The following is a 17,695-nucleotide window of genomic DNA, read 5'->3' as shown; positions in this document are numbered from 1 at the left end:
CCCCCCTTCTGCATCCCCCCATCCCCACCTGCAAATCGGCCCCCCAAAACCGAGCCCTTGAGCCCCACAAATCGGCCCCCCGACACCGAGCCCTCTAGGAAACGCTCGCAGCTTGTAACGCCCGAGGTTTTTCTCAACCTTAATTTCTGCTTTTGTTTGTTTTTCTTCTTCTTCCTGGTTTTTTTTTTTGTGTTTTGTTTTGTTTTAAATTAATTTATTTATAGATATATTTAAAAAAGCAATAGTCCTTTGGTCCCTAAACTCTAAGGAATGATATGACTCTGAAACAAGTAATCCTATGTCCCTGTGCCAGTGACGAGCAGGGGGAAGCATGTGTCCCACCGCCCCGCTCCATGGGATATATATATATATATATACTTATTTATATATATCTTCTATAAGTCCAACATCCTTTGATCCTTTTTTTTTTTTTCCTTTCCCAACGTGGAAAAAAAGAAAATCTTGCCCTTTTTCTCTTTTCCAAACAAGCATCCTCCAGGTGAAGTGCCTGAGGCTGGTCCCGTCCCACCGGCTTTGGTTTAAGAATCCGTTTGGAGCCTCTTTTCCTCATTTCTCCTGGGAAATCGGTAGCAGCAAGTGAGTGCTTTAAAAAAAAAAAACAAAAACAAAAACAAAACAACAAAGGTAGATCATATCCCGAGCACCCAGGGCCGTGGTTCTTTCTCCCGGTGAGGGATTCAGTGAGTCCCGACAAGCAGCCAGCAGCGAATCTCAGCCCCGGCGCCGCATTGCTCTCCTCCTTCCTTGTCTTCCTCGCTCTCTTGTTCCCGTTAACAAACAAGACCAGTTTGGGAAAAATATCAAAAAAGAAAAGAAAAGCTACGACCAGAATGGCTCTCTTCTTTGCTGTTTTCTCCATCACCTCCTCCTCCTCTTCTTCCTCTGGGATGTGTTGCAAAGAAAGAGAGTTACGGGTTTGGATACTGCACTTGGGGAAGGGGAATGTCATCAAACACCGCAGGACGCTTGACCTGCAAAACAGCAATGGGGCCGTTAGCCTGATCCTGGGGGATGGAGGGAGGGAAGGACAGACGGAGAGAGGGATGGAGGGAATGCCATAGAAAGGGATGGAGGGAAGGACACAGAGAGGGACCCAAATCCCAGTTTGAAACACACATGCAGACAGCCCTGGGTGCAGAGACACCCCCCCCCACTCAAGGACATTTCTGGAGACAACACGGCACCTGCAGTGCTTTAGGTGAGCCGGACCCCACCGGTGGGTCTCCTGGGATGTGGCAGGGGATGCAGCAGGGCCAGGCCACCCTGGCCCCCCCTTACCTCTCCGCAGGGCCAGGGTGAGCAGGGGTCAGTAGGGTCTGTTGGCATCTTTTGGCCGCTTTAGCTGGACTTTTAGCCTCTTCATGCCGATCTGGAAGCCATTCATGGCCTGAATGGCTGCCTGAGCACTCGTCGGATTGTCGAAACTGACGAAACCTGGGGGACAGGGACAAGGTGACAAAGGAGTTTGTCACCGTAAATATCACAGGTTGCTGCTTTACTTCAGCCAGGCATTTCCTGCAGGACGCTCCCACAGGCAGCCTCAGGTGGAGCCCCAGGTTGGGGGGCTGGGAGATGGGGTGGGGGGGTAACAGCACAGCCCTGGATTGCAGGGCACCGGATGACAGGCTGATGGCATCTTTGGGGACACCAAGGTCTGCAGGTCTGTGGAGAAACCAGGGTGACAGGGTCTGTGGGGACATCAGGGCGATGAGACCTGGGGACACCAGGGTGATGGGATTTGTGGGGCCACCACGGTGACAGAGGCTACAGGGACACTGGTAATAGGTCAGCAGGCCAGAGTGTGCTGGTGGCAGCAGTGGCACTCAGCCACGTAAGCTGAGCAGGCGTGGCAGCGGCAAGTGGTGAGCAGCCCTCCCTGGCAGGCACATGCACTGGGCTGAGGACACAGGGGACAGCATAAGAGTGGGGAGCAGCAGGGTATGTCCTCCTGCCCTGGCATGGTGTGGGACAAAAAACTGCTCTGTGGCCCCAGGACAGACAGCCATTTTGCTTCAACTACTGCATGGCTTCAGTCGTCCATCAGTGCTGCCTGAGCCAGACCCCCAAGCTGGGACGCTGCGGAGAGCCAGGCCCTGGGACTTACCAAAGCATTTACTCTGGTTGGTTGCACGGTCCACAAAGACTTTGGCAGAGATGACATTGCCGAAAGGCAAGAACATCTGTGTGAGCTCTGCATCCCCGAACTCCTGGGGCAGGTGATAAATAAACAGGTTACAGCCTTCAGGACCTGGGTGACACACAAAGGACAGCCGCACGTCAGCCGTGAGGTGTGGGTCACCCCGGAGGATCAACAAGGAGCTGCCAGCCCCATGGTGGGGTGCCCCCAACCCCTCACCTTCTCGCTGCTGCTGTGGGATGATGGGCGCTTGCTGGGGAAAGGCTTGGCTGATGGGTGCGTAGGCAGTAGGATATGCTGCTGGAAGAGAGAAACATGGAGCTGAGACGCCAGCACCCACCCCACTCCTGCCACTGCCCTAGGAAGGGCTGGGAACACATGTGTCCTCCGCTGCCACCCTTGATGGAGGTGCCTCTCCTGCCCTGGAGCTGCTGGCTCTGCCCTTCCCACCCTGGCCAGCATGGCCCCAGTCTCCCAGCACGCCCATGATGCAGGAATGCCTCTCCAAGGAGGGATGCTGGTGGCAGCAGTAACATGGTCTCAAGGTTGAGGAAAGCTGGCACTTTTAGTTGAAAAGAAAACAATTAGGGGTCCAAAACTTGATCCTGTTGAAAATCTGAAAACAGCTGTAAGCGCTCCTAATTAAATGACTGCCAGGCTCGACGTACTTCCACAGGATGCTTTGACCCCCTTCTCTCCGTGTACTGTCTCCCCTGCCATTGGATTCGGCCACGCAATAAACATCCAAGGATTTTTGATGTCTTGGTGCCTCCACGGCCATCTCTACCAGTGGGATGGCATGTCAGCAGGATCCAGCATGAAGCCAGCTCTCCATCACCGCCCAAACCTCGCCCCCTCTTTCCTAGGTACTGCCTCCAGCTTTCCCCCACAGAGTTATCTCAGCCCAGTGGGCATTAAAACTCACTTTCCTCCATCCAAAATTTGCATGGAGGGCCATGCCAGGAGCACATCTGTATTGCTGGGGACGAGGGGATGGCACTCTGCATCAGTGTCACCCCCATCGCTGCCCCGGAGCTCCTGCCAGGGTATGGCACCCCATGCTCACCACATTGATCTGTGCCCAAGCATGCTGCCCCAGTCCTGTGGTTCAACCCCGGGGTGACATTAAGCCCCCAAAAATAAGGGTGAGGAGCAAAGAAGGGAGAGAGTGAAGAAGTGCAAAGCAAAGTTTGAGACCTGCATAGTGCTGCATGCCTGCGTAGGCTTGCTGGAGGGGATCTGCCACCGTGGGGCTTTGAGCTGGGAAGACAAAAGAAGGGAGAAGGAAAAGAGAATAAGCAAGAGAAACCCGGGGATGAGCTGCTCCTGCGGGAGAGCCAAGCACCACCACGGAGGGGTAGAACTGCTCCCTGCTGTTTCGTAGGAGCTGAGAGCATCGCCATGCTCACAAAGGCGGCAATGCCATGGGAGAAGGGATTTTGGTGGGCATTGGTGCACAGCTGGTTCATCTGGCGCATTCCTGGGGTGGGGAGCACCCTGGGAGCCTGCCACTTGAGCCAAACACGCATCCCCAGCCCTGGGGGAATGTGGGGGAGCCCCCCAGCCAGCTGCAAGGAGGGTTACCTGGGTAGGGGTGGATGCCATTGGTGTAGATGGTCTCTGAGGCAGGCTGCCCGTTGGTCTGTGGCGGCAGCGGGCTGAAGCCGTTCACCCCAATTGGCGTGGCAATGCTGGGCACGGGCGCCGTGCTGATGCCAGGGGGGGTGCTCGTACCTGTGGGAGGGAGGCATCAGCGCCGGCAGCCCCCCTCGAGGACGTCAAGTGAGGGCGGGGGGGAATGGAGGAGAGCTGTACCTGAAGAGGGGGTGAGGGGGGCAGCCACCAGCCCACTGACATTGAAAGCGGCCATTTGCTGCATCTGGGCAGCGGCAATGGCAGCCATGGGGTTCAGGCAGGTCCCCTGTGCGGCCGCCATCAGGGCTGCCTGCTGCTGCATGATCTTAAGGAAAGAAAGGCAGGAAAAGGGGAAAGCGAGCGAGAGGCAGAGAGAAGGGGGGAGCAGGGGAGGATAAATTAGCATCCCCACTTTGCACCCACACATGGGGGCTCAGAGGGATAAATGCCACCCACTGCCAGACCTGGGGACAGGAGGTCCAGGTGATGCTAAAAAAGGTGATATCTGGGACTGCCGTGCCCCACAGTCATGCCACCCACCCTCACCCAGGGGCTGAAGCCCTCTGTTGTGTCCCTAAATGGGGATGCACTAACCCTGATGGGCATCCGCACCCACTGGCACTGGTACAATCCCATACAGGCTTCCACAGTCAAAACCAGCGCCCCCAAAATGCAGGGCTCCCCAAAAACCCCCAGGTCCCAGCTGGTGCCAGCTTCTACCGCTTGCGTATAAGCCCCATAGGCGCCGAACTGGATGGTCATGGGGTTGAAGATGCCCAGCTGCCCCGCCATCTGATGCATCCGCCGCAGGGTCCTCTCCTTATCCGTGTCCGCAAACTTCACCACCAGGCTGGATGAGGCACCCTGAGATGGGGTGAAGACAGGGCTGACAGTGGGACCCTGGCAATGCCACTGGAATGCCTCCCCACTCTGTGGAGGGACCCGCTGCCTTGCAGCAGCTGCAGCATCCTTGGCCCCAGGGATGCTGCCCGGCTTGGCAGCAGCAACCAGCAATCGATGTGAGGTTTAATTATAGCCAGCTTTTCTCCCCAGCGGCGGCTTCCTGACCTCTGTTTCCTTTTTCCCCTCTCTCCTCATTCACAATTTTGAACTTCGGCATTAATTAAACAGCCCCTTTCTCCAGCGCAGAGGGAATTAGCCCCGCGTACCCACCCCTGGGACTCAGCGCCCAGGCAGGGATGAACCTTGGGGTGAACTGGGCAACAAATCGCCAGTCCATGGGATTTTGATCCAATTAGATCAAATTAGCCGGTGATTGGATTATTCAGGCAGCATGGGGCCGAACAGGGCAGGGCAAGAGCTCAGCACTTACCGGCATGGTTTGGCTGCCGTGCAGGCTGTTGATGGCAGCCTGTGCCTCGGCATGGCTGCCGTATTTCACAAAGGCACAACCTAAGGGCAGAAAGGAGACAAGGGAGGGGGCGGATTCAGCTGCTGCAGGAGCCAGCACTGCCTGGCCAGTAGCTCCCACCCTCTGTGGGTCCCAGAGGACTGCGGGGTGCCCACCCAGCTCCCCAGAACCCACCTTTGCTGGCTCCATCAGGCCCTCGGAGGATGGTGCACTCCTCAATCTGGCCAAAGGGTTCGAAGAGGCGCCGGACGTCATCCTCACTTTGCTGCTTCCCCAACATGCCCACAAAGAGCTTCCTGTCTTCTAAAAAAAAAACCAAGCCCGTCGGAGAGCGGGATGCCACTCACCATCCCGCCCCCTCATCCCTGGTTTGCAAACGGCATGTGGAGGTGAAAGAGGCAGGTGACGCTGGAGCCTGAGTGGAGAGCGATGCCAATCTGGTGGCAAAGATACAGTGTTTATCACCTCCATCCCACAAAACACTAGGGTTGGGAAAACATCTCCTGCAGGGAAATTGCCTAGGGGTGAAGCCGGGAAGAGCCAGCTCCTGCTTCAGGGACTGGAGCTGGTGCTTTTTCCAGGGATGGAGTCGCCAGCTCCCCCAGCACCAATGTGGGATGTGGCTGGGAAACAAAGAGAGCCCACAAAACAGTGACGATTGCCTTTGTATGATTGACTCGCAGAATAACCCGCAGCCTCCGGCCATGCCCAGGGGACATAAATAACCCAAACACAAGAGAAAGGAGAGTAAATAATGAGAATTTCACGATTATTACCAGCATCTGTCTTGCGCAGCCGCATGCTCCCGCTGCGCGCTAATGGCATTTGACAAAGAAAATAAGGTGCCCTGTCAAAAGCATTGCCAGGGAAATAAATAAATAATGGCAGGAGACGATTAATGCTCTGTCCGTTAAGGTACGAGGAAAATTAGTTAAGGGAATAGGGCTCATGTGTTGTCTAGTTAGACGTAAACCATCTCCTGGCTAAGGCAGCTGGGGGGAGCAGGCTCAGCAGCCGAGCATCACCTCCTGGGCAAGGGGGCCAGAGCCAGGCGCCCGAGCTCACCCATCGATTTTTAATCCTTCACCAATTATGCTCAGTAAGTGGGTAATTTATTTGCCAGGTTCCTCCAGGACATGCTGGGACCAGCTCGTGGAATGTTTAGTAATGTGTTTTGAATAGAGGGATATCTACCCGGGCCATCCTGTCGAGGGCATGTGGCCCCACACGAGCATCTGAGCGCACCTACATGCCCAGCATTAGCCTGTGGCACCGGGAATGTCGGGGTTTTTTGATCAGGTTCCTGCAATTTTGCCCAAATTATTGACTCAGTCTGGAAACGTCATGGCCCCATGAGTTGCAAACCCCCATGGAGAACTGGGGGGGGAGGGGCCCAGCAGTTTCTCTTTGAGAGGTGCTTGGGCCATATGTGGCTAACTCCTGCACCCCAACTCTGCTGGGGTCCCCACAGGCAGCTCCAAGTGGGTAATTAGGTTGTTTGATATATGAAGGGGCTGTTAGAGAGCAGCTGGCTGACACTCTGCCCAGCAAGATGTCAGGATGTTCATGGGATGACATCAGGATGCTCCCCCCAGCCAGCTGGGCAGGGAGAGCCAAGATGGCATTTGCCATGTGCTCAGGTTTGGATGCCACCAGCAAAGGCAGCTCCTTTTGTGGGTTTCTCTGCAAACAAACCTCCCTGCGGCAGCCCCCGCGATGCCACTGTGTCCCTCATCATCCTCCCCCAGGTGGCCCTGCACGCCCTTGCCCACACGGGGCAGCCGGGGAAGAGGGAACCTACCTCCTCGGCCCTCGCTGTCGGCCGGCTTCACCTGGATGGGGCGGTTCATCTGCAACATACAAGCGGGAGTGGGCAGTCAGGGGCCGAACCCTTTCCACAGGGAATAGCAGGATTTGGCCCCTGCCTGGCACAGAGGGCTGGGGCGGGGAGCAGGGAAAGGACCTGCAAGGACAGAGCAGGGTTTGTGGCCATGATGAACTGGGATGCCGTGGGCAGAGGGCCATGCTACGGCCCTGGGGATGGGTACCCCGTGCCGCAGGCGCCTGCTGGGCCGCTGGTGCCAGCCTTGGCCGCCTGCCCGCTTTCCTCGACTGCAAAGGACTGCAGAGGCAGCAGCAGTGCCCAGCCGGCCCCAGCCCCTCCAGTAGCACCACCACCGCTCTCCTTTTCCTGATTCTCACCCAATTTTGGCCTCTTCCCGTGCGTCGCTGCTGTGTGTACCCGCAAGCATGACACACGTGTGCAACAGGACACGTTGGGCCAGCACACATATCCCTGGCCTGCTGCCCCACAGAGCCATTTCTCCTCCTCTCTCCCCCTCCTTTTTCCCCCATTTAGCCGAAAAATGCTACAATTATGGCCGTTTCCACAGCAACAAGCGTGCTTCCCCCGCGATGCTGCAGAGTCTGAGCCATGTGCTCGATGGGGTCGTCACGGCAACGGCAGGATGTCACGCATGACAGGGTGGGTGTGCACGCACATGAACACAGCTTGAGCTCACACAGGGACAGCCAAGCACACGCATGCTGCTGTCGCACCCACACGGGTGCGTACCCCCCACCCCGGGGTTCCCCCTGTGCACCCCTGGAGGAGTGCCCCAAATTTAGGGGCTGGGTGGGGGCAGCACCAGCCCACCCCCCCCCAGGGTGAGGGAGAGGATGGTTAAGGAAGAAGAGGAGGTTTCCACAGCAACCACCTCATCTCCAGGGAAACGCGGGCAGAAATGTCAGTGCAGAGCCGGGGATGCTCCAGGGATGGGACCAGGTCTCCAGGAGCCATGGGGTGGCACCAAGGGACACAGGGCCACCCAGCTGCCCTCGCATCACCCATTGTGTCACTGGTCCCACAAACATCCACCCCAACCCCCGCACTGGAGCAGGATCCACCTCACCCCAAACCCTGGAGGCTGTGACAGCACAGAGAGTGTGGGACCAACATCCCCCTTGCCTCCCATATCCCTGCCATGTCCAGGAGGAGTGAACCCCATTTTTGGGAGGGCTGCCCCCCCTCCACTGACCCGCCAGTCCCATTTACCAGCGCAATGGCCTTTGATGGAATAAATTTCCCATGCCCACTGCTGTATGCTTAATGTAATAAACCCAGCGAGTATGATTTAGAATAACATTTACGGAGCCGCAGAGTGTCATTTTGATGTGTCTCCAGTCTCCGCTCGCTGGTTATTAAACTGTATTGATTCTCCGGGAGCGGCTGATGTTTATAAATGTCAGGCCTTGGGGACCAGCTAACCTACCCCAGGGCTGCTGCACCACACCGGGGAAAAACCGCCCTGGTCTGTGGACACCCCCAAAAGGGGATTTTGGCACCCCTGGCATCACCCGTGCCCACCGCAGGGTGCTCGGTGCTCCCTGTACCAGCTCCTGTGGCACAGGTGGATGGCATGGGCACCCAGACCTCCCCCTGCACCCAGTTGTCCGGCAACCACTCGTCCATCTGTCTCCACAGCACCCCTGCACTGTGCCCCTGTGCCCACGCAGTCACCCAGCTCTCCCCCGCTGTCCAAAAGCCCTCCATCCATGCCCCAGCACCCAAACAACCTCCCAGCCATCTCACCCCACTCCTGACACCCATCTGTCCATTTCCCATCCGTGACACCCACACAACCACCCATCCCCACCTAAGATTCACCCATCAATTCACCCATCTATCCCCCAACACCATGCATACCCATAGCACCCATCTGTATCCCCAACACCCACCCATCCCCATAACACCCACACATCCACTCCCCAGCCCCCACACATCCCCACACCAGCCTATCCATCCCCACCTTCCTACCACCCACCCGTCCATACCCATAGCACCAATCTCTCCACCCCCATAGAACCCACACATGAACCTACCCACCCCCCAAGTCCCCCCACCCATCCTTGCACATCCCAAGGACTCGTTGACACACCCAGTGTCACAGGAGACCCTGTCTGGGGCATCTCAGCACCCACCAGTCCTGTCATCCGTGGGTGTTCCACAGAGCCCCGGCTACAGCACCATATGGCCAAACCTCTGGTGTGTTACAGCCCAAGGGGGTCACCACCAGTTGCTAAACCTCTGTGTGACCTCTCGGGCACTGCCCCCCATGCAAATTTGAAGGCCCCTTTCAGCCTGGGCACCAGGGAAAGCCAGCCCACGGTGAATCCCTGCAGTGGGACCTGCCCTGTGTGGAAGGGTCACCTCTGGCCCTTGCTTCTTCCTCGATGGCTGGAGGATTGGGCAGGGCCACAACACGTCCAAATGAGCTGAGATGGCGGCACTGAGTGACACTGGAACAGTGGGTTCCCGTGAGAGCCAGGTGCCTGTGTCACCCTGGGGGTCCCCAGGAAGCCAAGGGCCAGTGCAGGGAGCCACCCATCGTGGGAACACCCTTCCAGAGCCCTAAGAGGGAACTCACAGCGAGGGGACACTGGCCTGGGGACAGTCACACCGCTGCACAGGCACATGACCATCCTAGCACACCCCCACGCACCACCACAGATCCCTTACAGCTGCACTCCCACTCTCACACGACCCTATGCACAACCACAGACCCCCATACAGCATCCACCGTGTGCACCCACCCACCTACAGCTGCACACTCGCCTCAGCACCACCCCTGCACTACCATACACTATACGCTTGCACCCACTCCCAAGAGCACCACACACAACTGTACATCCATCCTAGCGTGACTGCACACCCACATGTAACCACACACCCACCCCCAACCCAGCCCCATGTACACCTGCCCACAAGACCCCTACACTCACACACACTGAGACCAGAGTCCTCATAAGCACCCACCCACCCACAGACATACATACACACACACAACACCCACAGCACCCTCCCTGCAGCCGCGGACCCTGCACAACCACAGGCACACACCCCAGGGTGCACAGCTGACACCATTATCCATGCCAGGCAGGACACAACACCCTTGCCTCAGTTTCCCCACTGCAGCAGCAGGACTCACCCTCGGCAGCCCTCTGTGGACACACAGACCCCCAGTGCTGGACACCACCCCTGGACGGCCATGGCTCCCCTCCAGCAGCACCCACACCCTGTCCTGACCACCACCCACACACACCTGAGCCCTGCACACACCTGGCCAGCCCCTCCACCAGGCACCCACAGTGTAGGAGCCCATGCAACACCCATACGCACACATGCGCTCCCTGCTCACACCCACTATGCATGCACACACGTGCACACACTTACACACCCACAGCTGCCACCCCCCAGGCCCACATACACCCACACTCCACCACCATGCACACAATCTGGGTGCAAAGACACCCTTAGCACCTGCTTACACACACACACGCACACACAGAGCCACCAACACGTTTGCACACCCACCATCCCTGGGTGCAAACGCTCCCCACCAACACCACTTGCGCGCACCCCAGGGGCAAAACAATACCCCCACCAACACAAACGCACCCCTGCACCGTCTGTTGAGTGCAACAACCCCCCCCACCGAGCACATCCCCTTGCACACCTGCAACCACACACACAGAGCACCAGCACGTACACACTAACCCAAAGTGGAAAATACACCCTCCAGCCAACACACAAACCCATCTCTGGGTGCAGACACATCCCCCTCACCAACATAGGCATGCACAGGCTCCATCCCTGCCTGCAAATACAGCCTGCTCACCAACACCCACCACCACCACCACCACAGACCATTCCTGGGTGTAGATACACCCTCCTGACCAACACACTGCTGCCAACACCATCCCCATCCCTGGGTGCAGATACACCCTCCTGACCAACACCCACACACACACCCCATCCCTGTGTGCAAATACACCCTCCCCACCAACACCCACGCTCACACACAGCATCCCTGGGTGCAGATACACCCTGCTCAACAACAGCCCCCCACCCCTGGGAACAGAGACACCCATCTCGCCAACCCCGGCACACACACACCCCATTTCTGCGTGCAAATAGCCCTTCCTCGTCAACATCCCCCTGCCAATACCCCATCCCCACCCCTGGGAGCAGATATACCCCCTCACCCCCCATCCCTGCGTGCAAATAACCCCCCGGGTGCACACGCCTCCCACCCGGGTGTAAGCACCCCCCACTCCGAGGCACCCCCGCCCCGCTGGTGCGGATGCCCCAGCGCACGCTGAGGCTCCCGGGCCGGGACGGGCCGAGCCGGCGACAGACAAAGGCGGGGCCCTACCTCGATGCAGAGGATCTTAGACCCGGCGGGCACCCACAGCACGGGCGGCCGGGGCCCGGGCGCCGGCACCTGCGGCAGCTGCATGGCCCGGCCCGGCCCGGCCCCGCCCGGCCCGGCTCGGCTCGGCTCGGCTCGGCCCGATTCGGCTCGGCTCGGCTCGCCTCGCGCAGCGGCGCGCGGGAGGCGGGGCGGGGGGAGGGGCGGCCGCAGCCCCGCCGATCCGGGCCGAGCCGGGCCGGGCCGAGCCGAGGGGAGGGGCTACAGTTGGGGCACGCCCCCGCACCGCGCCGGGGGCGGGGCCTGGCCGGGGTAGGGGGACCCGAGGGCGCCGGGCTGTGAGCACAGGCACGGAGCGGCGTGCACAGGCAGAGAGGGGCGTGCACAGGCACAGGGGTGTGAGTATGAACACACACGGGTGTGCAGAAGCGCAGAAGAGTGTGCATGCGCACCGGGGTGTGCGTGCGTCCAAGCACACGGGGTGTGTGCAGGCACACAGGGGTGTAAATACAAGCAAAGAGGGTTGTGCACAGGCACAGAGGAGTATGCACAAGCATAGAGGGGTGTGCATAGTCACAGACAGGTGAGCACATGGAGGTGTGAGCACAAGCACAGGGGAGTGCACAGGCAGAGGGGTGTGAGTGTGAGCACAGGGCAGCTGGACACACAGACGCCTGCCCAGATGTGCCTGTGCACCCCAGCAGACGCACAGCCACGCACTGCTGTGCACATGCACACAGAGGGGGTGTGCACAGACATGGGGGTGCCCATGCAGGGCACGTGCCCACACACCAGCGCACAAGCATGTGCTCACGTGCGTGCACCTGTGCTTGCCCCGTGCAGGGGTCTGGGGTGAGAAGTGAGCAGCTACAGCAGCTGTACACCTCGCACACACGCGTGTGATGAGAAGGGGACATAGGCAAGCCTGTGCCTTGCAGGCAGTGCCTGACCCTGCACCTTCTTGAGGCTGACCAAGTGGGCTGTTAACTCTTAAACCTACTGATGCACAGCACCATCGCGAGGAAGTACCTCAGGAAGCAACGTCCCTGCGAACCTCATCCCCCTCCGTCAGCTCCGCACACGCTAAGCAGGGATTGATATTCACGGGCCCCAGCGCTTTCCCCAGCGAACCAGCAGCCCTATTGATTTTTATTTAGGCAAATAATTAAATATTTATTTTCACTTTGTTAAGCTCGGGAGGTCGGAGCCCACAGAAAGCACAACAGCACATGGGCCGCAGGAAAATCAATGCCTCGGTTTGCGGCCGCTGGAGCGGCTCCTGTGCCTGTGCCCTGGGTAGGTGTCACCATTCCCCCCCACCAGCTCACACCGACTTCCCGGTGTCACTTACCCCTGGCAGCGTCTTCTGCTCATGCAGGGCGCTCTGCGCCTTCAGGGCCGAGTCGCGGGCGCAGTAGGTGAGGAAGGCACAGCCTATGGAGACAGGGAGACGGGGTCAGTGTCCGGCCCGGCCCCGCCACAAAGCTCCAGGCATGCGGAGAGCCAGCAGTGTGGCTAATATGGTACTGGGGTGTCTCGGCACCCTGGTACCCAGCACCCAATACTCTGGCAGCATGGCAGACAACACCTTGGCACCCTGGCATCCTGGTACACTGGCACCCTGACATCTGGCACCCTGACATCCAGCAACTCAGCACCCCAGCACCCTGGCATCCTGGCACGCTGACATCCAGCACACCAGCACCCTGGCACCCAGCACCCCGAAATCCAGCACCCCAGCACCATGGCATTCTGGTACCCAGCATCCTGGCATCCCGGTGCCCTGACATTCTTCAGCACCCCTGCACCCTGGCACTCTGTCATTTGGCACCCTGGTACCCCGGCACCCCGGCACGCAGCAACTCGGCACCTCAGCACCCTGGCACCACGGCATCCAGCACTCCAGCATCACGGCACCCTGGCATCCAGCATCCCAGGACCGTGGCGTCCAGCACCCCAGCACCTCAGCACACAGCATCCAGGACCCTGGCACCCATCACCCTGGCACCCAGGTGGGCACTGCCGCCAGTGGGGCCAGAGCTCAGCCCCAAAACAGGGTGGAAGATCTCAACACAAAAGAGATGGAGCAGTAGGATGAAGAAAGGAGCAAGGCAAGAGCAGGCAGTGAGTGTGGCAGCGCGCGGGAAGCAGAGCTCCAGCCCTGAGCTCCAGGGAAAGCCACAGCCGAAGCCCTCCAGGAAGCAGATCTCCAGGCGTCGAGGCCGTGCATCCTGGCTTGCCGCCACGCTTCTCCCAGCCCCGAGCATCCTTCTCGGGATGAGACTCGCATAGCAAAGGCGCTCCAGCTCCTCCGACATTGTGGCGCTTTGGGGATCGGGAATATGCCTGGGGTGAGGTTTTCCCACGCTGACTCACGCTGCTGAGCTGCTTGCTCGCCTGGAGCTGGTGGCGGACAAGCGAGCCCCGGGGACAAGGTCTGATCCTCTCCCCTCCATCACTCCTGCTCCCATGGGAGCATCCCAGGTCCCCGTGCTGCCGCCACGCCGCTCCCTCCCAAAGGGCTCCCCCCTTGATTTGCTGGGGTCACATCCAAAAGCATCTGAAAGTGATATTAAAACAGCAGCAAAACAGTTTCCCTTCAACAAAGTAAATATTTAATGAATAAAATTGACATTGATGCATTTTTAATATTGGCACAATTAAATCCACCAGCTGATTAAGTATTAATAACTCTTAATAAGTACAATCAGCATGCCTGGGAGGAGAGGGAGCGCAGCAGCGGGGTGGGGGGGATGCCAAGGGATGGGGTCCCTTGCCCACCTTGTTGATGACAAGATATTGGGGACATCTGCCCTCACAGGGAGCAAGGAGAGATCCCCCCCAGGTAAATATCAGCCCCACTGTGGGTGGAAAAGGGAGGTCAGCGCAGCGGCTCCCGTCAGTCCTGGTGCCATTTCCAGTGTTTACCATCCATAATCAAGTTGGCTTCTTCCTCTCCACTCTTCTTTCCCTCTTTTTTTTTTTTTCCCTGCAGGCAATGATGTGGACGGTGCCTGGGCATTCTGGAGAAGTTTGGAGGGCCTGAGTGGGAGCGACCCCACTCCAGAGGCTCGCCAGGAGGAAGGATGCCATTCAAATTAGAGGAGTGTCCACAATGAAATCGCATGTCTGGGCTGCAGTGGTTGAAGCTGGCGCCGGAGGAAACGCTGAGGGGGCGGCAAGGTGCGAATCCCGTTGTTCAGAGCACACAAGCAGCTTCAGAGGTGCTTGGAGACATTTTGAAGGCTGCAGTGCTGAGAATTAGAGTCCAGGCGGCTGCCCCATGGCCAAAGGGCACCAATGTGGTGGCATCCTCAAGCACTAAGTTTCGGCTTCCCAGAAAGTCCCAGCGAAGCAGGCGCTGCCTGTGGCACAGCATGTGTAACAGCACGAGGTCCTGTCCGGGTGACACCCAGAGTGCCCTGATGCCCTTCTGGCACTGCAGACCCTTGGCTCATGGGTGGGAGGTTCCATAAAGAACTTGTTGGTGCATGTGTGAGCCCCTCACACGACGCAATGCTGCTTGGGGAGCCCCGTGCCAGGACACCAGCCAGGCCAGCAGTGACCCCTGTCCTGCCAGATCACAAAGGCCTGGGGCATGGCACAGGCTGGGGGCCAGGCAGGGGGGTGCCCCTGTCTGCAGTGGGTGCCTGTATCCAAGCTGGGTGCCTCCACCCCAGGGGTGCTCCAACCTCACATGGGTACCCCAATGCCAGACAGGTGACCCCAACCCAGGCAGGTGTCCTAAACACTGCTGGAGTGCTCTGACCCCAGGGGTGCCCCCGAGCCAGATGGCAGCTCCTCTAACCCTCGGTGGGTGCCCCACCTCAGGCGGGTGTCCCCAACCCAGGAGTGCGTCCACCTTAGACAGGTGCCTCTGCCTCAGGGGTACCCCAATCTTAGCAGGGCTGCATACCAGTATGCCCCATACTGGCATGCCCCACTTCAGGGGCACCTTCACCTCAGGGGTGCCCCCACCTCAGGGGTGCACCATGCTGGGGCACCGCCATCTCAGGGGTGCCCCATACCAGTGAGCCCCTCCTCCTCTGTACCTCCACCTCAGGGTGCTCTGCCTGAAAGGTATCCCCACATCATGGGTACCTCCAGATCAAGAGTACCTCCACCTCAAGAGTACCTCCACCTCAGGGATATCTCAACTTAGGAGTGCCCCATACTTGGGTGTCCCACCTCAGGGGTATGTACATGTCAGGGGTACCTCCACCTCAGGGGTGGCCCCACCTCAGAGGTGCCCTATACCAGGGTGCTCCACCTTACAGGTACCTCCAGATCAGGGATGTCCCTCCTCAGGGGTACCTTATCTTAGGAGTGCTCCATACTTGGGTGCCTTACCTCACGGTGTCCCACCTCAGGGATACCCCTACCTCGGGGTGCTCCACCTCAGGGTGTCCCACCTGAGGGGTACCTCACCTGAGGGGTGCCCCTCCTCAGGGGTACCCCACCTGAGGTGTGCCCCCACCTCAGGGCATCCCACCTCAGGATGCCCCGCCTGGTTGCACCCCGCTGGCGGGCATGGAGCCCCCCGTACCTTTGTGCATGCCGGTGAAGCGATCCTTGAGGACGGTGAGCTCGTAGATGCGGCCGAACTCCTCGAAGAGCGGCTTGAGGTCGCTCTCCTCCAGGTTACGCGGGATCTGCCCCACGAAGAGCTTGATGGCGTCGTGATCCTTCATGGCGATGGCGCCGGGCGGGCGGCTCAGCCCGTTCACCCGGCCGCTGTTCGCGGTGCTGAACGCCGCCCCCGCCTCCGCCGCCGCCGCCGCCGCCGCCGCCGCCACGCCGCTGCCCGCCGCGGCCATGGCCCGCTCCGCCGCCGCCGCCGCCGCTGCGGGAGGCGCCCGCCGCCCCGCCCCGCCCCGCCCCGCTCGGCGCCGCTCGGAGCTGTTCGGAACCGCTCGGCTCGGCCCGGGCCTCTTCGCTCACAGCCCCCCCCCACTCGCGCGGGGCTGGTGACGTCAGCCTGCTGGCCCCGGCCAGACGCAAGGTATTAGCATAATGAGGGAGCGGCGGCCAATCAGGAGGGGCGGCTGGCAGCGGCGCGGGGTACTCCGGCTCCGCCCACTGCTGCCCCCTGCCGGGCTGACCCCGAACCCCTTCATCCGCGTCACCCTCCAGCCTCCATCACCCCCACGTCACCCCCTCGTCACCTCTCGTCACCTCCACGTCATCCTCTCATCGCCCCCGTCTCCCCGAGGCAGGGCTGGCCAAGGGGCTGAGCAGCCTCCCACCTTCACCCCTTGCAGCCCTCAGTAGGTTCCAGAGTTAACACTACACTCTCTCTTCCCCGCCTGCTGCCACCTTCCAGAAGGATTTAAATACACAGAAAAGGCTCAAAAGGGACAATTTTAGCACTTTTTTTTTTGCATTTTTCACCTCCACGGACCCCATGTTGCTCCAGTTGCCCCTTCGGAGCTGCCCCAGACTAGGGGGGGAGGATGTAGAGTCGCCTCCCTCCTGCACCCCCTGCCACCCCAAAAAACCTGTAATTAGACCAAACAGCTTTAATACCCAGCACGGTCATTAATTAATTACTCCCAGTGCAGCAGGTGGGCTGGGGGTGCCCAGCTTCCCTGGCGCACTGCCACGCATGTGCAGGTCTGCATGCATGTGTGAGCACAGGGGGGCATGTGCAAGCATGTGCATGTACGTTGCAAGCACATGCAAGCTCGTGCAAGTCTATACAAGCACATGCATGTGTTTGGCCAAGTGTGTGCAAGCATGCACATTCAAGTATGTGCAAGCATGTGCAAGTGTTTGTACATGTATGCAAGCATGTGTGTGTGCAAGTACATGCAGATGCGTGCCAGTGTTGCAAGCCTGTGCAACGGCATGCAGCCATGTGGGTGTGCATGCATGCATTTGCATGCGTGCAAGTGTGCAAGCATGTGCATGGGTGTTTGCAAGCACCCATATGCACGTGAGTGCACGTGTGTGCCTCAGTGCACATGTTTGCAAGAACATGCATGGGTGCATGCACTTGCAAGGACACATATGCATGTGTGTGCAAGCATGTGCATTGCACGTGCATGCACATACACATTTGCAAGCACCCATATACATGCAAGCAGGTGCACATGGCTGCAAGTATGTGCCTGCACACACAAGCATGTGCAAACACACGCAAGCGTATCACAATGGAAGGGGACATTGCCCAGGGTGGGCACCCATGGGTGGGCTTTGGAGACGTGGAGCATAATCCTCCCGAAATCCGGGGGCTCAGCGGCTGTTCTTCACCACCGCCTGGGTTTATTTTTAAACCTGTTGGCCCCAAGTGATTCACACACTGCCTGTTCCCTGCTC

General features: G+C 59.0%; 1 protein-coding gene across 8 annotated transcripts; it reads right to left on the bottom strand.

Moving 5' to 3' along the window:
• Positions 1–36: 36 nt before the first annotated feature.
• CELF6 (CUGBP Elav-like family member 6) lies at positions 37–16,205 on the bottom strand. 8 transcript variants are annotated; one of them, XM_064456886.1, is made up of 13 exons: positions 15,924–16,205; positions 12,729–12,811; positions 6,967–7,015; positions 5,340–5,468; positions 5,127–5,206; positions 4,514–4,657; positions 3,974–4,118; positions 3,743–3,892; positions 3,356–3,418; positions 2,378–2,458; positions 2,126–2,269; positions 1,300–1,455; positions 37–992 (listed from the first exon to the last, which is right to left on the bottom strand). In XM_064456886.1, the coding sequence occupies exons 1-12, from the start codon at positions 16,192–16,194 to the stop codon at positions 1,328–1,330; spliced, it is 1,467 nt and encodes a 488-aa protein (XP_064312956.1). In that variant the 5' UTR covers positions 16,195–16,205; the 3' UTR covers positions 37–992; positions 1,300–1,327. The 8 variants fall into 8 exon arrangements, with proteins under 8 accessions (XP_064312956.1, XP_064312958.1, XP_064312960.1 ...); XM_064456888.1 differs by having other exon boundaries at positions 2,378–2,455; XM_064456890.1 differs by having other exon boundaries at positions 3,974–4,109.
• Positions 16,206–17,695: the final 1,490 nt, after the last annotated feature.

Source organism: Phalacrocorax carbo, chromosome 7 (genome assembly GCF_963921805.1).
Source record: "Phalacrocorax carbo chromosome 7, bPhaCar2.1, whole genome shotgun sequence".
Lineage (NCBI taxonomy): Eukaryota > Metazoa > Chordata > Aves > Suliformes > Phalacrocoracidae > Phalacrocorax > Phalacrocorax carbo.
The sequence above is the reverse complement of the archived record's forward strand: the minus strand, read 5'-3'. Positions and strand labels throughout refer to the sequence as shown.

Excerpts from the sequence above, each read along its gene's own strand:
- CELF6 (XM_064456886.1), bottom strand. The coding sequence starts at position 16,194 with ATGGCCGCGGCGGGCAGCGGCGTGGCGGCGGCGGCGGCGGCGGCGGCG. Across the intron at positions 12,812-15,923 it reads CTTCACCGGCATGCACAAAG|GCTGTGCCTTCCTCACCTAC; the intron begins GTACGGGGGGCT and ends CTGTCTCCATAG. Across the intron at positions 3,893-3,973 it reads CCCCCTCACCCCCTCTTCAG|GTACGAGCACCCCCCCTGGC; the intron begins GTACAGCTCTCC and ends TCCCTCCCACAG.